The following is a 20,083-nucleotide window of genomic DNA, read 5'->3' on the forward strand; positions in this document are numbered from 1 at the left end:
ATTGATTTTTCATTGATTTACGGGTTCATTGAGAGAACATAAAAAACTAGGAAACACATTCAAAACAATTCCTATGCTTAGATAGAAGTAGAACAAACAGAAGTAGAGATGCTATCTGCTTTCAATTCCCTTGTTGGGCCAGACAGTGGGAGAACTGTGGAGCACCTGATTTCAGTGAGTAGGGATTTTCCTTGTATCCTCCTGAGAAATCTCAAACTTCTCTGGAGATATCTTCAAGACAGAACTGCAGAGTTTCTAGGGATGGCGAACTTATTTCTTCTTCCACATTACAATCCTTTCCCAATCTCTGCAAACAGCTTGGTTGGCACTATCATAGCAAACAAGCCAGCAGCACATGAAAAGTGTGGCTTCGGGACGCTACTGGCAGCTGGGTTTTCTGTGCCCCTCAGGAGTGAGAGATCAGCCAAAATCATCACTGTCTATGAAAAATACCACCAATATATATTGCCATGTGATGGGGGTGTCCCCATGGGACTGGAAGGGGTTAAGGTGGCCAGTAGACTCATTAACTCCATAATCTGCATCTGGAGGAAGAGCCAGGGAGCAGGAATTCGATAGCAAGCACACTCTGATGGGCAGTAAGAGGTGTGGCCTATCATGCCAGGAAGCTGTCAACAGACGGGGCAGCAGTCACTTCCTAGGAAGAGGGTTTGGAGGTAGTACATCAAGAGAAAGGGGGGAACCAGAAGAGTAGGAAGCAGTCCAGGGAATGAGCAGTGAGGGCTGACAGAGTAAAGCCCAGAACTGCTGGGTTGAAGGTCTCTGGACTAGAAACCACGGTAGAGGGTAGGCCCGGGTTCCTTTATCTGCCACTGGGGAAGTGGCACTAGTGAGGCAATGAACTGGAAGCCTACCTGGGTTACTGTAGGAGTGACAGAGAATGTGAAGGATTGTATCCCTGAAGGGGGGCACATGGAGTGATCTGGCCAAAAGGCCAAGTCACGAAGAGGACACTGCAGTTCTTAAGAGTGAGAATGGGGCTGCAGACCAGAGAGAGATATGAAGTGATGGCATAAAACAGCAGTAAGGGGTATCAACCTTGAAGAGCTAATCCCCACAGTGGCCAGAAGGAGGCGCTATACATGCAGTGACTGGAGCACCTTGTCACATGCCACTGCTCCATATCATGGAATCAGGGCTGGAATTCTATAGCTTCATGCAACAGAAACCCCCTCTCCCATCCTCCAGGCCAGACTGCACTCACCATGGTTGGAGCTGTGGAGCAGAGCTCCAAAGCTGAAATGTCAATAAGTGTTTCTTATTAAAAACTATTTTTGGGAATAAGGGAAGGGTGTTTTGAAACTTATCTTTCCATTTCTGTTGTGACTATAAATCTAATGGCATAGAATCATAGAATATCAGGGTAGGAAGGGACCTCAGGAGGTCATCTAGTCCAACCCCCTGCTCAGGCACATCTGTCTGTTTTTATCAGCAGCTTCTGGAGTGGTGGCCTTAGGTGCCCTTTCGTGGCAACACACCACCTAATCCTGATGACGAGAAGGAAGACTAGGGAGGATATGTTTGGTGAGATCTTACAAGCCAGTACTGCATTGGACCGGGAACAGACCGTCTGGAAGGCCAATATGACCAAGAGCATGGGGAAAAAGAGAGAGAACTAGCAAAAGGCCCAGGGGTCCCAGGAGGACAAGAAGTGTGAAATGCATCAGAACCTAATTGGTCTTCTCAGGCAGCAAACCTAAATGGTGCAGATCCTGGTTAACTTACAGGTCAAAAAATCCTGGAATCAGCCTTTGCACTCCTTGGAGAACTCCACAGTAGCTACTCGCTACACTCCATCCCTACACTGCATCCAGCATACTATGTAGCATCACAGATCACATCCTTACCCCTACCACTCTATTTCTCATCAAACAAAGCCACAGCTGCACATACACTGACCTGTGAAAAATCAGATTGGTGTCTCTAGCCATAACATTACACTGAACTACCTTTTCATTTACACAACTGGACATTACTGTTTACTTCCGTTTCAATAGGAATTTAAAAAGTTTCATCCTATTATAAGTTTGTATAATATTGTATGTATGTGTTTATTTGCACTTTGATTTTGTGAGCTGAATTTTTGCACTCAAAGTTGTATTTTTGGATAATCAAAGTACCTGATTATTTCACAACAATTATTACAGAACACAATGTGGCAGCAAAGAAATCAAACAGAATTTATAAATGCACATGAAGCACCACAGAATTCAGATCATGAAAATATCCCGCCATATTTATACATGTGCTGCAAGGACCATAGAATTCATAGTGGCAAGCAAAGCTACAGGCCCAGCAGTATTTATAATTTGCAGACGGCACTAAAGACTAGACTGCAGAAGGCAAAAACCAAAAAATACATGACTTAAGTTACACAAGACATACATTATCTCAAGCCATTAAGAGAGAACACAACTGTGGATGACTGAAAAACAATCCTTAAACACAGCACCATATTGGGCTCTTTTAAATCAGGCTATTCAAACTCAGAGAGCCGGCACCCGCCCACTCCACCCTTACAGAAATGCAAGACACAAAAGGCAGCTATAATCATTGGGATATTTTTCTCACTGAGATTCAATCTAGTGAGTAAACCCTGCCAGAGTCCCTTCAACCTACCAAAAGCTCATTTGGCTGTCATTCTGCATTCAGGATCACAACCGGCACTTCCAAATCACCAATGATAAACCGCTGGTCAGGAAATAATGTCTGTTTGCAGCTTCCTGAACAGTCCTGTGTTCTTAAAGATGAGAGTATCATACACCTTCTCTGACCCCTGACATTGATATCCACTGTGATCCATCACTGGTTGCAGAACCATAGAAAAGTAGCTTTTTCTGTTGATGTACTCTGTGGCAAGGTGGGCTGGTGCCATCTATTGCCCACAGCACTTCGGGAACCACACTGCTACAAATCCATCCACTATTTCCTGCACCTTGCCGGAAGTCCCAGCCCTGTGCAGCACAAGACAATTAATGGCTCTAACCATCTGCATGACAAGGGCCCCCACTGTGGATTTTCCAACTGCAAAATAATTTCCCATTGACCAGTTGCAATCTGGCATTGCAAGCTTCCAGAGTGCAATTACCACTCGCTTCTCCACTGTCAATGCAGCTCTCATTCTGGTGCTCATGTGCTGGAGGGCTAGGGTGAGCTTGATACACAGATTCAGGAATGTGACCTTTTCACATCCAAAAGTTCTGCAGCCACTGCTCATTGTCTATGGTTTGTAACCTGTCCTTTAAATCGGCTTCTGTACCCAGTGACTGTAAGATAGCTAATGTAACACCAATATTTAAAAGGGTTCTACCAGCAATTACAGACTGGTAAGTCTAACGTCAATACTGGGCAAATTAGTTGAACCCTAGTAAAGAATAAAATTGTCAGACACATAGAACATAAAGTGTTGGGCAAAAGTCAACATGGTTTCTGCAAAGGGAAATCATGTCTTACTAATCTATCAGAGTTCTTTGAAGGGGACAACAAACATGTGGACAAGGGTGTCATAAACAGATAGTAAAGGGTTAACAAGTCCAGTAAACCTGGCTAACACCTGACCAGAGGACCAATCAGGAGACAAGATACTTTCAAATCTCAGTGGAGGGAAGTCTTTGTTTTGTGCTGTTTTTTTTGCTCTCTGTTCTCTCAGGGATCTAAGAGGGACCAGACAGGTATACAGATTCTCCAATCTTCTGTTCAATTTAGTAAGTATCAGTTAGAAAGGCGGTTTAGTCTTTTTTTGTTTGTTTGTTTGTTTTCTTTATTTGCAAATGTGTATTTGCTGAAAGGATTGTATCTCTGTTGCTGGAACTTGTATTTGTGCTGGGGGGAGGATTCTCTCTAGTGTCTATAAGCTGAAAGACCCTGTAACATTTTCCATCTTGATTTTACAGAGACGACTTTTACTTTTTTCTTTCTTTTATTAAAAGCTTTTCTTCTTTTTAAGAACCTGATTGATTTTTTGGTTATGTTGTGTATGACCCAAGGGGAGGGAGTCTTCACTCACCAGGGAATTGGTGAGAGGAAGGAGAGAAGGGGAGAGGAAAAGCCTGATTTCTCTCTGTGTTAAGATTACTGTCTCTCTCTCAGGGAGAGTCTGGGGGGGGAGAGAAAGGGGGGGAAGGTGAATTTCCTCTCTTGTTCTCTCCCTCAAAATTCAAGGAGATTTGAACCTTCACAGGGATTCCCCCTTATGTTTACCCCACGGGACCCTCCGAGGCAGGGGAGATATCTGGTCCTACGGGAGCAGGAAAAGGAGGGGCTGGGGAATGGTTTATTTCCCTTTGTTGTGAGACCCAGGGAAGAAGGTTTGGTGGGCCCAGAAAGTGCCCCAAACACTATATTTTTGTGGGGTGGCAGCTTATCATTTTCTTAAGCTAGTATAAGCTTGGGGGAATCATGTGTAACCACTTTGGACGCTAAGGTTCCAGAAGTGGGAAAGGGCGGGGGTCATACCATCTATGTTCTTACTACATCTATCCAGAGTTCTTTCTGAAGGGGCAACAAACATTGGACAAGGGGGATCCATGGACCATAGTGTACTTAGGATTTCAGGAAAAGCCTTTGACAAGGTCCCTCACCAAAGGCTCTTACATAAATTAAGTTATCATGGGATAAGAGGGAAGGTCCTTTCATGGATTGAGAACTGGTTAAAAGACAGGGAAAAAAGGGTAGGAATAAATGGTAAATTCTCAGAATGGAGAGGGATAACTAGTGGTGTCTCCCAAGAGTCAGTCCTAGGACCAATCTTATTCAACTTATTCATAAATGATCTGCAGAAAGGGGAAAAAAGTGAGGTGGCAAAGTTTGCAGATGATACTAAACTACTCAAGATAGTTAAGACCAAAGCAGACTGAAGAACTTCAAAAAGATCTCACAAAACTAAGTGATTGGGCAACAAAATGGCAAATTTAATTTAAAGTGGATAAATGTAAAGTAATGCACGTTGGAAGAAATAACCCCTACTATACATACAATATGATGGGATCTAATTCAGCTAGAACGAATCAGGAAAAAGATCTTGGAGTCATTGTGGATAGTTTGCTGAAGTGTGCAGTGGCGGTCAAAAAAGCAAACAGGATGTTAGGAATCATTAAAAAGGGATAGAAAATAAGACCAAGAATACCTTATTGCCCTTATATAAATCAATGGTACACCCACATCTTGAATACTGCATACAGATGTGGTCTCCTAATCTCAAAAAAGATATACTGGCACTAGAAAAGGTTCAGAAAAGGGCAACTAAAATGATTAGGTGTTTGGAATGAATCCCATATGAGGAGAGATTAAAGAGGCTAGGACTCTTCAGCTTGGAAAAGAGGAGACTAAGGGGAGATATGATAGAGGTAAATAAAACCATGAGTGATGTAGAGAAAATAAACAAGGAAAAATTATTTACTTGTTCCCATAATACAAGAACTAGGGGCCACCAAATGAAATTAATGGGCAGCAGGTTTAAAACAAATAAAAGGAAGTACTTCTTCACACAGCGCAGTCAACTTGTTGAACTCCTTGCCTGAGGAGCTTGTAAAGGCTAGGACTATAACAGCATTTAAAAGTGAACTGGATAAATTCATGGAGGTTAAGTCCGTTAATGGATATTAGCCAGGATGGGTAAGGAATGGTGTCCCTAGCCTCTGTTTGTCAGTGGGTGGAGATGGGTTGCAGGAGAGAGATCACTTGATCATTGCCTGTTGGGTTCGCTCCCTCTGGGGCACTTGGCATTGGTCACTGTCATAGATATCAGGGTTGGAAGAGACCTCAGGAGGTCATCTAGTCCTATGCCCCACTCAAAGCAGGACCAATTCCCAACTAAATCATCCCAGCCAGGGCTTTGTCAAGCCTGACCTTAAAAAACTTCTAAGGAAGGAGATTCCACCACTTCCCTAGGTAACCCATTCCAGTAGACAGGATACTGGGCTAGATGGACCTTTGTCTGACCCAGTAAGGCCGTTCTTATGCCCCAACCCCACACTGTGCTCCAACCAGTGAGTGCTGGTTTCTCAGTCCCATAAACATTCCACCTACAACTGCTCCATGAACACTGCAAGCAACGGGGAAAAAATTCCAGGTTATGTCCCTAAGCAAACTGTCCTCAAAGATATCCACAATGAGATGTCTTTCTCACTGTGATCCTGCATATTGCAGAACTTCCTGAAGGTCTGCATATTCAGGAGAATCATGTCTTGTATTTGCAACATTAAGGAGAACAGTACTAAGCTCTATGGGCTCCATGCTTCTGTCAGATGGCAGAGAACAAAGAGTGTCAGAAGGGACTGTGGGATTTTTAAATAGCAATGCAAAAAATTACGAGACGTGGAAGGTATCATGGGCTGGAGAAAGTTGCATGCTGGTAACTTGGCCCCCAGCTCCCAGAAATCCCTGGGCAAATTGTTACTATCTCATAAAACATGTCCCAAAATGGATTGCAGCGGATGCTCCACCACACTTTATATTGACACAAGCACTCCTGGAGAGCAGACACGTTTGCCAGTGTAAGCAGCCAAGTATTCACCTGTCCCAGAGATAAACAAACTTCAGTGGCTGAATGCCAATGTAACTTGAGCTGACCAAAGTTCATAGTTTAGGCATGGTGGCAGTCTCTATCAACCAGGTTTTGTTTGTCAAAAAGAAGCTCAGTTTTCCCTAGAGTTAAAGTAGTTGTGTCATCTGGAAAGAAAGCTCTTCCTGTCCTAGTGCTCTTGCAGGATGTATATGAAAAGAGCAGGTTAGCAGTACTGTACAAACACTGCAGAGGCTGTACGTTTGGTTGGGTTTTTTTGGGTAGCCAGCAATATAGTGGAAGGAAGCTTACAAAAGCTCTTTATAAACATTTTACACCAAAATGAAAGGACATTTGAGGCAAATCCCCTCTATGGACACTTCTAGGCTTTCTATACCAAATATTACATTCCTCCAATGCAAAAAACCGCCCCAAAACAAAATAAAACCCAACCACCCTTATGAAGAGTAAGTTTTTGTCTTTAGGATATGTAAAGTGTCAGCTATTTACAAAGTATTCTCAGAACAGATGCCACTTACAAGGTCTTCACTCTCTCTTCCCTTCATCTCTCCATTTCAACTGGCAAACTGAAAACTTCCATATAATCAATACATGCTATACCTAAGTGTAAACATGCCCTTCTGTAGGCCTTCTCTAAGCCTGTGTCTTGAAATGAGATGAGAAATAGAAAACAGCATTCTTAAAGAGACTATACAATCAATGTATATAATTTCTCAACATAGATAACATTTCGTAAGGAAAAAAATAATCCACTTGAGATCTGTAAGCATAAACTCAATCGCAAAGGCAATTTTTATTTTGTAACAAGTTATATAACTGAACATTTAAATCTAGGAGGAAAATGTTTCCATACCAGATACCCTGTATGCTCTTCAATCTAGAGCAAATTTTTGGCCAAATGGAAATTTTGTTACCTGACATCCTCTCTTAGACTGGCCTCTTCCCCCAGTCAGAGACAATGGGCTGGACATTGATATTCCTGCAGATATGAGACTATTCAGAATTGTCTTATACCCCTCTGACACCTAGTCAGACAAGTACTCACAAAGCAGTATGGAAACACTACATTTCTTAAGAGACTATATAACAGTGGTCAGCAACCTTTGGCACGTGGCTTGCCAGGGTAAGCACCCTGGCAGGCCGGGCCGGTTTGTTTACCTGGTGCGTCTGCAGGTTCAGCCGATCACAGCTCCCACTGGCTGCGGTTTACCATCCTGGGCCAATGGGGGTGGTGGGAAGCGGCGGCCAGCACATTTCTCGGCCTGCGCCGCTTCCAGCCGCCCCCATTGACCTGGAGCGGCAAACTGTGGCCAGTGGGAGCTGTGATCGGCCGAACCTGCAGATGCGGCAGGTAAACAAAGCAGCCTGGCCCGCCAGGGTCATTACCCTGGCGAGCCACATGCCAAAGGTTGCTGACCCCTGCTATATAACTTTAACAGTGATGTTTTCAACTGTTTTAACTATATACACTATCTGGAACCTCGAAGTGCCACCATGAAGATATCCGAAGGACTTCTCATATGAGGCAGAATGGGGGAGACAGTCTCAGAAATGAACTCAGGTAATATGTTTTCCATTTTAGATTCTTTCCTCTCCCCAAGCCTGATTCCTTTGGCACATAGCAAACAGTAAAAAAAAAAATTAAGGGAGCAATAAGCAGGACAGACATAAGGTCTCATCCTCCCTTTCCTAAAATTAGAAGCATTGATCTATTTTGGAAACACTACTTTAGAGTGCCTTCCTGCCAAAGGATGTTTCTGCAGAGAAGCAAAGGTCAAGCCAGTGGTGCTTTATATGTGTGTTGATGGATGAGCAGGTGGCAGTTTAGTTAAATATCCTCTGTGATGGCTGCCACTCTTTCTGCCCAGGAGATTCCCCAATGGAAAAAAAAAAAGTGTTGAGGGGCCTTTGATCCCTCCTGTAATAAGTTTATTTGCAAGGGAAAATATTACAATGACACCTAGCAAAGGAGGATTTGGGTGCTTCCAGGTTCAGACATAAAAGAAGGAAAACTGTTTTCCTGAAGTGATCCTATTAACCTATATTTTAACTGCTCTTCTCACATCCAGAATGTGCCTCAAATTCTCTTTTGGTGTTGAGCCTTTGAGCAAACTCATGGGAGAATTATTTCCTGTGAAGTATGAAAATGAGAGTTAACTTTTGTTATAAATGGCTGTAGCGTATGAAAAAAAATCTTCTCCTTGTCAAACGTGCAATAAAAAGCTGGAAACTTATGAGAGCAGAGCTTCTGGGAAGACTTCTTGCCAGCTTATTGCAACAAGGAAGTATGTAAACAAAGAGAAATAGATGTCATTGGCTGGAATAGATGAGTTGTAACAGCTTGCAGCACTGAGTGCTGACCACACATAGAGAAGACTGGATTAAATTGTTGGTCCAGATAGATATACTGCCTTTAGGAGCCTCATCACCATGGGTGATCAACCAGAGACTCAGATGATCCTGAGTGCATACGTTTGGCTGTATTAAAATGCATATTGTTCAAATGAGCCCACTTTACTAAGTGATCCAGACTGCAAACAAGTCAGTCTGATAGAGCGATTATTTACCAGCATGGATTTTATTTTCTTCAGGATCATTGACCAAGATATTGAATAGCTTTAGCTCAAAAATAGATCACTGGAACACACCATTAGAAACATCTCCTATTGGATAATGATTCCTCATTTATGACTATCATCGCTGAGTTTTATAAGTTAACCAAGTCATAATACACGTAAAATTAAGATTTTGCCTACTGAGAAGATGAGTGAAGACTTCTTTGGCAATCCATTAGGGGAGGGGGGGGAAGGCATACAGAAGTTGATTCAGCCATTTTTGAGTCAGAGCATTTCGTCAGTCATTTTTAGTCTGTTTCTGTGGGGAAGAAAAGGTTCATCTTTGTTTTACAGACCAATGTGAATGGTTCCACCTGATGCTGACTTAGTTCTTTGGATAACAGCTGGAATATTTCCTGGTTCTGGGTTTTGTATCTGCTCATGGCTTAGCCAGTCTGTTTATGTTCGGTAACCCTTGTATATTGATTGTGCCAATATGACCTCTTGCCCAGGAGGTGATCTGCACCTCTTCAATATTTAGAATTAAATTAAGCAGGGCACACTAAGTACATTAATGGACCCTGGTCTACAGAGCCAACTTGACTGCTCTTGACTCTGGAAAGTGGATCCTGTGAGCCCACTCTGACCTCGAATGTATGCTCTGCATACTTTGGGTGTCACAGCTGATCTCTCAATTGTGAGAGGATGACATCTGTAATCGTGACTATGGGAGTTTGGATTGTGACGGGAAAATCCTAGAATCATGGACTACCACTGGGAGTCTGAACCTGTTCCGCTGTTGGCAGAAAGCACTCTGAATTATCTTTGCATCTCTTGCTGGGAATGGCTCCTGGCCTGTTAGAACAATCTCCAAAGGGATGTGGAGGAGCTTGAAAAGTTAGAGAATATCTATTCTACACTGTCCTCCAAAATCCCCTTGCCTGAACCATCTATTTGGAACCACTCCTGTGATAACTAGAATATTCTGCCTCCAGGCCTACTTCTGGAGCTCTTTCCTGTTTTCTAGTGTTTTTTTCTCAGCCTTTTCAAGACGCAAAGGATGGTCATCCTCAGAGGACTGTTTTTTGTGTTTTTTTCCTTGTCTTGTTCACTTTTGGATTTTAGCCTGCAGTTGAGGTGGAGATGGGTCTCATGCTCTTTCACAGATAGAACTGGAGAGTGTGATAGGGTTCACTTACCACTGAAGCACCTCCTGCTGGCTGTCCTGGGGATTGGCTCTACTAGCCAGTGCATCTTTTGCTGATATCCTGCTGCCATCACTTCTGCTCCAAACCAGTGTCCCTCCAGCTATGCCACAGTCTGTACTTCCCTTTCCAGAGGGACTGCAGTCTGCTGTCCAGTAGCTTCCTTCAGTGGCAACAGCAGCCCATTGCCTGGTCACTTCCTCAGTGGCGGGGGGGGACAGGGACCCAGGCCTGTCCATTACTCTGGGTCCTGGCCTAGGGACCCTATAGATGACCACCTCTTACTGCATCCCCTCTGACTCCTCAATTCATTTCTCTGCGCCACTTCCCTGTGGCACCCTGCAAATCCCTGCAGCCAATTAGGAGCCATGTTTAGCTTCCCCCTCTATCCCCCATTGCTGCTAGCAACACTGTTCTGTGCAGGATGCTGGCACTCCTTCCTCCTGTTAGGAGCCTGAGCTTCCCTCCTCAAGCTCTAGGTAGCTACTGGAGTTGCTCTGCCCTGCAGCTCTTCTTATATGGGCCTGCCTGGCTGCTCCTCTCAGCCCCTCTCTAATTAGCTGACTCCTGCACAGCCTCCCTAGGGATCTATTAACCCCTTGTGGGCAGATGCTCCATCACAGAGAGAAACATCCCTAAGAGTTCAGATATTCCTATTGGGAAGTACAGTCAGACAGGAAATCTGATTCCTTGCTCAATCACTATTACGTACTGAAGAACCTGGGACAGGACATGGTAGCTTTTCCCTTTTGAGGACTTGACCAAGGGAATTTGGATCTTCATTGGTCAGTCATCACCTGTTTACAATCAAACCAAAATTTAAATAGTTTAATCTTCAGTATTTTACATAATTATGCTACCCCTTTATTCAGGCAAGAACAGTGGTTTCCCATGCTTCTGAGGATTAGATTCAAGTTTTCAGTACTAGTTTTGATTTTTATATTGCATTTAATTTATTTTTATCATTTCAGCTTGCACACCATCTTCTGAATCTGTGTGCGCGCCCAGTGCAGCATCTAGCTGGCTGAACTGTTAAATTACATTTTTTTTTGCACTTATATATGCATCCATGCATCTGAAAGCACTTTATAAATGCTAACTAACTCTCAGGCACAACACTCTTGAGAGATAGGCAATGTTAATTTTACAAGCGAATAAACTGAACCATAGAAAGTTGAGTGACTTCCTCAAGGTCACAGCAAATGGTTGACAGAGGAAAAGAATACAGGAGTCCTGGCTCCTAAGCCTCTGCTTTCTTTTGTTGTGATGCCTCTGTTTGTTTTGATGTGAACTCCGGGCTCCTGGAGCTGCTTATCAAAAAAACAAACATAGCTACTGTTCGCTGTGAATGAACAGAGGCGGGGGGCTCCCTTTGGAATGCCCACAGCTAGTAGTTGCTTGAGGAGAGAAGCAGCGCGGTGGGTTGGGGGGGGGTGTCCATTTCGGGGCGGCTGCTTATCTGGTCTGTGAGGAAAAACAAACAGCTGTTGTTTGCTTTCAGTGAGTGAGAAGGGGTGGGGGAGGGGGTCGGAACTTGCAAGGCAGGGTGCTGACACAGTGTGAGAGAGAGTGACACAAATCCACTCTCTCCCCCCCTACACTCCCTGTCACGCTCCACCCCAACCCACTCCCTTTTGAAAAGCATGTTGCAGCCACCTGAACACTGGGATAGCTGCCCATAATGCACCGCTCTCGATGCCGCTGCAGATGCTGCAAATGTGGCCACGACAGTGCGCTGGTAGCTATCAGTGTGGACAGACTGCAGCACTTTCCCTACTCACCTGTACGAACACAGGTTTAACTCCCAGCGCTGTACAGCTGCAAGTGTAGCCATACCCTTAAAGTATCATGGCTAAATACAAGATGGAACAGATTGTTTAGCATAAGTAGTTAACATCCCTGCAAATGTCCTGAATGGGGACATAGGCTAAAAAGACAGCCAACAAGGCTTGTGTCCTAGTCGAGTGTGCCCTTACAATTGACAGTGGAGGAATACCCACCAGGTCATAACAGGTACGGATGCACGAGGTGATCCAGTTGGAGATCCGCTGAGTGGAGTTCAGATGACCCTTCATGCGCTCAGCCAAGGCGATGAACAGTTGCAAGGACTTTCTGAACAGCTTAGTCAGCTCCAGGTAAAAAGCCAGAGCCCGTCTCACATCCAGCAGGTGGAAGCAGCGCTCCTCACTGGACGCATGCAGAAAAATGTCCTGACCCACGTGATAGGCGGAGACCACCTTCGGGAGGAACGAAGGCTGAGGGTGGAGCTGGACCTTATCCTTATGAGCTCCTTGACTTTTATGTGGAGAATCAGATCCTTGGGTCTGAATGTTCCCCACGTGGGCCCCCCTATCCCAGGTCCAACACGTCGGACACCAGTTCCAGCGACGGGGTCTTGCCCCTGAACAGGACCCCTTGTGGCATGTTTCTCGGGGAGGACCACCACCGTAGAGAGGTAATTACTGGTTCGGGCACCATGAGGACTTTTTCCATTCTGTCCCGAGGTCAACCAGAGCTGGAGAGGCCTCATTCTGAATCTGGTGTGAAGGATCACATATGTGAACGCTGACGTCTGACCCAAGAGCTGGAGGCACACTCTGGCTGTTGTCACCGGAAACCTTGTGATCATGTCGATGAGTCCCTTCGGGATCTCCAACCTGTCCGGTGGGAGGGAGGCTCTGGCTGACGAGGCATCCAGGACCATAAACTATGTGTTGTACTGGAACTAACGTGGACTTGGTGCTGTTTATCAACAGTCTCAAAGTGGTGCATGTGGACAGAAGGAGCACCACATGATCCTGCACCTTGACCAACCAGTCGTCCAAACAGTGAAAGATCTGGACTCCCCAGTGCCTGAAGTAGGCCGCCATCACCGACACACTGGGAGCAGTGGACAGGCCAAATGAGAGGACCGTAAACTGGTAGTGCTCTTGCCCCACCGTGAAACGGGGGAAGTGTCTGTGTCCCTCAAATACATGAATGTGGAAGTACGCATCCTGCAGATTGAGAGCAGCATACCAGTCCCTGGGATCCAGGGAAGGAATGATGGAGGACAGGGAGACCATGCGGAACTTGAGCTTCATCATGTACCAGTTCAGGCCTCCCAGGTCCAAGATGGGCCTGAGCCCTCCTTTGGCCTTCAGGATAAGGAAATATTGGGAGCAGTACCCCTTACCTCTGAACTCCCCTGGAACCGCTTCCACTGCTCCTAGGCCCAGGAGCCGCTCCATCTCCTGCTCGAGCAGAGCCTCGTGCGAGGGGTCCCCCAGGAGGGGCAGGGGCAGGGGGTAGTTGGTCAGGGAGGAAGTAAACTGGAGGGTATAGCCCCAGAAGATGGTGTTGAGGACCCACTGGTCTGAAATCAGCTGCAACCACTCTGGGAGGAAAGCATATAACCGATTGGAGATGGGAAGATTTATGAGGGTGGATCCCTGATGAGAACTGGCAGGGTGCCCCCGGGCATCCTGTCAAAAGCTTCTTTTCCCCACCTGCTTGCCCTAGGAGGAGCAAGGCAGGGTGACAGGCCAAGGCTGCCTCTGTGGTTGGCTCTTATAGTCCCGTGACTGCTTATAAGTGATCTCGTATTCTGAACGGGTGGCCTGAGCGGGAGTTTGCTGCGGCTTGAACTTAGGTTTAGCTGGAGCCAGAACATAGAGACCCAGAGCCTGGAGTGTCATGCAGGAGTCTTTCAGGGCATGCAGCTTTGTACCCATTTGTTTCGCAAACAGAGCTTTGCCATCAAACGGGAGGTCCTGCAGGAAGGTCTGCGCCTCGCTGGACAGCCCAGTGAGCAGGAGACATGACGCCCTTCTCGTGGACCCTGCGGAGGCCAGGGACCGCGCGGCTGTGTCTACTGCATCCAAAGCTGCCTGCAGGGTTGCCCTAGTAGCCACTGCGCTCTCCTCCACCAGCGCTTTTTACTCCTTCCTGTCACGTTCCTGGAGGGAGTCCTCGAATTTGGGCAGGAAGCCCCACAGATTGAACGCATACCAGCCCAGGAGAGCTTGGTGGTTTGCCATCTGCAACTGGAAGCTCAAGGACAAATACATTTTTCTTCTAAAATGAGTCCAGCCTCCTTGAATCTTTATTTTTTGGGGGTAGGGGCTGGTTGGCCCTGCTGTTCCCTGTGGTTGACCGACTTGACCACCAGGGAGTTAGGAGCAGGATGGGTGTATAAGTATTCATGCCCTTTGGCAGGTACATATTGGTAGAGATGGGGGCCAATGAGGCTGGGATTTGCTACAGGGCATTTGAAATTTTCGCCATCCCTTGGTGGAGAGGCAAGGCCACCCTGCTCGGTACCGAGGAGGACAGTACATTAAACAGGGAGTCTGAGGGCTCCTCCATCTCATCTGCTTGGATGTGGAGGCTTTATGCCACCCTTTTTAAGAGCTCTTGGTGGGCCCTAAAGTCCTCCTGCGGCACAGAGGGAGGTGGGGCCATAATTGCCTCATCAGAGGAGAGTGAGGAGGCCGGAGCAGTACTTGGTGTGTCTACCGGTACCTGAGGGTCCACCACCTGGTTGGTCTCTGGGCACGGTGCCGAGGATGTACGTCCTACTGACTCCTTCCTCGGAGTTCTGGAGAGGGAGGCCTTCTGAGGCTCCGGCCACCAAGCATGCCCCCACCGAGCCAGCCACAGGGCCCCGCTGTTCAGCCTGGCCCATCGATGGACAACTACAAAGGGAGGCTGGGCTGACATACAAGTTGACGCTGTCCCTGGACCAGGAGGAGCAGCGGTGCTGGGAGCAATGCTGACCACGGGACCACGATCCCGACGTGGAGGACTGGTACTGTCGGTAACAACTACTCCGCGATTGGCTCCGGTAGGCGGACCTGCGATGGCGAGATGCTGGCGATCGATGCCCAGGGCTGCGGAGGCCTCAAGCGGGATGATGAAGGGAACGACATCAGGGTTTGTGCTGTGACCGGCTGCGATAGTCCCTCTGAGAGGAGGATCATTGGTGTCATCTGCCTTGGTCCTGTCAGCGTTCGCTCCTTGAGGCAGAATGGCACCAAAAGTCTCAGTTAGATGGAACTGCCCTGGCGGGCGTCAAGGGCAATCCACGTGGACTTTGCCCGGAATGCACGCAGGGCGGTGAATGGTGTCAGTAATGTTCCCTCGACCGAGACCGAGGTGACTGCGGCGATCCCAGCAGCGGCTTGTCTCTGGAGCATGGAGTTGACATCGGTGGTGCTCCTGATACCGGCATGGATGTATCCTGGGTCGCCTGCAGAGCCTCCAGTGTGGAGGGCATCCAAACATCCGGGGAGCCCTGCTCCAAATGGGCCTTGCTTGAGTTGGAGGCCTAGAGGCTGGTGGGGATTGAGGACTGCCCAACATGGGTCTTGCCTCTGTCCCGGGTTTACTCTGGTGCAGCAGAGAAGGCCTCTTCTTAGCCTTCTTGGCATGCCCCGTGGACAGGAAGCGGTGCCAACTAGTCAATGGTGCCAAAAGGTCGCCACACACTGACACCACGGTGCCTGGTGCTGACTTGGAGTGGCGCACCAGAGCCAGGGTCAGCGCCAACTCCATCAGGATAGCCCGGAACCTGATGTCCCTTTCTCTCTTGGTCCGAGGCTTAAACGACTTGCAAATCTTGCCGTGATCGCTGAGGTGGGTTTCCCACAAACTGCGTAAACAGTCTGCATGCGGATCACTCAGTGGCACAGATTGCCTACAAGTGTCCCACAACTTAAAACCTGAGGCACAGGGCATGCTGTGGCCTGCATGCTCCAGCTAAACCAGGGGTAGGCAACCTATGGCATGTGAGCCGAAGGAGGCACGTGAGCTGATTTTCATTAGCACTCACACTGCCTGGGTCCTGGCCACTGGTCCGAGGAGCTTTGCATTTTAATTTAATTTTAAATGAAGCTTCTTAAACATTTTAAAAACCTTATTTACTTTACATACAACAACTGTTTAGTTATATATTATAGACTTACAGAAAGAGACCTTCTAAAAATGTTAAAATGTATTACTGGCACGCGAAACCTTAAATTAGAGTAAATAAATGAAGACTCAGCATAGTACTTCTGAAAGGTTGCCGACCCCTGAGCTAAACTAAACTAACTACAGGTACCATACACTGAGTGAACAAGCAGTTTTGCGGACAAGCTACAGCAAAGATGGAGCAGAGCAGTTCCGAAGCACTTTCACTGGCGGCAAGAAGGAACTGAGGGTGAGGGGGAGCGTGCTGTGCCCTTTATACCACACCATGGAAGCGCCATTATAGGGGTTGTTAGGACACTCCTGTAAGGGTACTGTTAGGGGAAAAACTTCCAGCACCGGTGCACGTGGCGAGCATGTACATCTATTGTGGAATATACATGAGAACTCACTCAATGAACTTCAGATTCACCCCACAGATTGAGTTTGCGGGGCTAGCAATTACAAAAATAAGAAGTGAGCAAATTTGGAATGCTACAATGCCATTTTTGCAGTGTCATTTTTCAGAGTATAACCACACTTTGAGGAGTTAAATGAGCTACAGTAGACTAACATTTAATAGTAAATTAAAGCACATCAGTCCTAGCCATTCAAATGATCTACTTATTAACCTTCACTGGGTGAAGAATTGGATTCAGGTCAGTTTCCAAATCATCAACTTCATAGGACATCTACTGGAGTGCCTTATTAAACCTTTGATGTTAAATAAATAAAATAAAATAAATAATTGGAGATATACCAATCTCCTAGAACTGGAAGGGACCTTGAAAGGTTATCAAGTCCAGCACCTTGCCTTTACTAACAGGATCAAGTACTGATTTTTGCCTCAGATCCCTAAGTGGCCCCTTCAAGGATTGAACTCCCAACCCTGGATTTAGCAGGCCAATGCTCAAACCACTGAGCTATCCCTGTTGAAAAACAGCTCAGTGCCTCATGGACAAAATCAATATAATCACTTTAGTAACAAGACCACTTTGTTGGCCAACGGTTAAAAGAAAAATGTAAAACAGAACTTCAGTGTCCATCGAACAGAGACTGTATTAGAAACTGTGGGAACATTTAGACCGAGGTTATATTTCCTAAAGGAAGTCAATGAAAAGCTAAAACATTTCTCTGCTCAGATTCTGTGTTTAGGGCTGATCTGAGATCATTAGCATATGTTACCCCAATAATATTACCCACTGTGACCTCATTGGTTATCTGTGCTGGTAATTCGTAGTAACAAAACCAGGAAGTGAAAGGGTATTTAACACTGAGACAACTGGACAAGCAAAAGATTCGTAGGGAAAAAATTATATATTTCAAGCTTATACTGTGAGGAACAAAAGACTACAAATATAACCAGGTCAATGTTCTTTTAATATTTATTAAGAATAAAAAATAGCAAAATAATTGTGGCTGTATATACACACTCAAGTGTTCACATTTCTCCTCCTCAAACACAAGTGTTTATTTTGTACTAAGAGATAAATATTTCCTTGTATGTTGCTCCTCATTTTTTTTTTTATTCTGGGAGCTTCAGATCCTACTTGCCACTGACAGAAGGCTTGGTTTTCTACTGTTAGACAGCAGTAGGCAGTAGTTTCTACTGTTAGACAGTACTAGCAGTTTTCTACTGTTAGACTGTTGAGAGCAGCATGGGAATAGGTGCTATCTTAACTGGTTTTGGAAGCCTCCACACATGGCGGCACACAAACAGTTAATTCTTATAACCTTTTAAAAGTGTCCTTGGAGTCTAAGAAAATCTGATGAAATCATCTTGACTGAACATTAAGAATGTTAAAACTCCTCCACTGAATTAAGACAACTTTTTTGAAAAGTATACCAGACACAATGGTTTAACTCAGAGCTGGGGGGGAGGGGGGGAGAGAATGTATTATCTCAATACTCCTATTTGTTTTTATATTTGTTATATATTTTATTTGGGGGGGGGTCATCAGCATTTAATTCTAAATTATCAGAAATTCCACATAACTTGCAGATTGATGAAATTTTTTTCCTTATGTCCTTCATTATAGGGTTGTGTCCTGCAGTTGGGCTTTGACTAACAGAGGTACATTGTGCCAATTTAAATGCTAAACTAAAAGTGGAATATCCAAAAAATCAAAAGTTGTGGAGTTAGTTTTGCCTTATGTAAAGAACAGTTAGTGAAAAAGGGCTTCTCACTTTTACCATTTATGTTGGAATGCTATCAGATATTCCTGAAGCATTAACTCTGAAAATGTCGTATTTTAAGCAGCTACAGAGGTCTGTTCTCCAACCTATGCAATTGCAGGTTCCTTGATTCTCACCATTCTTATTCTGAATAGCAGCATAAGATACTGATGGAATTTTAGCCAAATTTTCTAACAGCATCTTAAAATTATGACACTTTACACCACCTCTTAGCTTTGATAGTTTCTGTTTTTACATATTTATTTGATTCACTATCGTCAGTCTATAGGTTCTAGAACAGTATGCTTTTATTAAAATTGTATGATTTGGTACCATGTTATCTTCCAAAGAAAATGCAAGATACCATTCTTTTCCAGGGACCAACTGACAAAATATTAGTTAAATCAAAAAGGTTCCACATTCACAAATGTTTGTTAAAAATGCACTAAATTAAGTTTATTTTTGCATTCCTCTAAATCAGCATATAGCTCCACCAATCTAGAGAATAAGATTGTTCTAAACCAGTGACAATATCTTAAGTGATTACTACTAAAAAATTTAATTTGCCAATGACATGGCATGCTTTTGCCTCTACTTTATTAACAGTCACTTTTGTCTACTGTCCCATTGGCTTCTGAAGAAAAAACGCACACAATATTCTTTTGAAAAATCTTAAACTAAGACTACAGTCAAATGCATGTTAGGGAGACACTATGAAAACATTTTTGTGTAAGGGTGACAGCTTCAGGCATTCCACTGTGCGGGTCAGAACTTCTAAGAAAGCAGCAAACTTTACATTTCTTTAAGCAGGGTTTGTATCTCCTCTTTGGCATTATGAGTAAGACTTCTTAAAAATAAAGATAGTTCTTTTCTGATAGCTTACATACGGTAGCTGACCCAAAGTCTAGAATTGTCGATTTTTCCTTGGCAGTTTTACATAATTTGTAACAATACTACAACAAAACTAAGCTTTTTGTGACAGAATGAAAGCCTAGATAATGATGAAAAGTTCAATAGCAACCATCATCAAACAGTATTTATACAAAATTAAAATGTTATCTGTACAATATTTGTTCAGTCATTAAAATGTTCAGTACTAATATGACCATAACAGTTCTTATGATCTTACTAGTCAACAGGATGAGCTAGATGATTCTGGAATTGCACCTCTCATTACAATACTGTTTTTGTCACTTAGAGTTTTAACCACAGTTGTGGCTGGTGACTGAAGTACTTTACGTGAAAGCCTCATTCGGCCATCAGTTGGATCACGTCCGAAGTATTTCACCTAAGAAGAAATGAGATTGCTTTCAGACTGTGACATGGTTATATTAAGTTTCAGTGTAAGAATTAACCATATCAAACTGAAGAAACAAAATTTAAGGTGAATGCTAAATACTGATATCAAGAACATAAGTTTTCACAGTTTTTTTAATCTGTTTTGCACAATCAATTTCTACTCCCACTGAAGTCAATGGCTAAACCCTATTTATTCCAAGGGAACAGGATCAGGCTTTTAACCAAGGCACAAAGCTATAAAGTATGATGGACTTAAGTTTTTCATAGCAGATGTAGCCATATTCCTCCTATGCAAACACAAAACAAGGACAATATGGAAACTATTACACCTTCAGATAATGAACCAAAATCTACAAAGTCTTTTTTCCAACACTTTC

General features: G+C 44.7%; 1 protein-coding gene across 3 annotated transcripts in view; it reads right to left on the bottom strand.

Annotated features, from left to right (window-relative positions):
* Window positions 1-17,599: 17,599 nt before the first annotated feature.
* PNPT1 (polyribonucleotide nucleotidyltransferase 1) overlaps window positions 17,600-20,083 on the bottom strand; it is a 49,530-nt gene continuing 47,046 nt past the window's right edge. For 2 of the 3 annotated variants that reach the window (XM_032780568.2, XM_032780569.2), the window contains exon 28: window positions 17,600-19,695. In XM_032780568.2, coding sequence (XP_032636459.1) covers window positions 19,540-19,695 — 156 coding nt within the window. In that variant the 3' untranslated portion in view covers window positions 17,600-19,539. The remainder of the gene's footprint in view (window positions 19,696-20,083) is intronic. The other variant, XR_012655631.1, reaches the window with a different exon arrangement.

The sequence above is a fragment of the Chelonoidis abingdonii genome, chromosome 3 (assembly GCF_003597395.2).
Source record: "Chelonoidis abingdonii isolate Lonesome George chromosome 3, CheloAbing_2.0, whole genome shotgun sequence".
Classification (NCBI taxonomy): domain Eukaryota; kingdom Metazoa; phylum Chordata; order Testudines; family Testudinidae; genus Chelonoidis; species Chelonoidis abingdonii.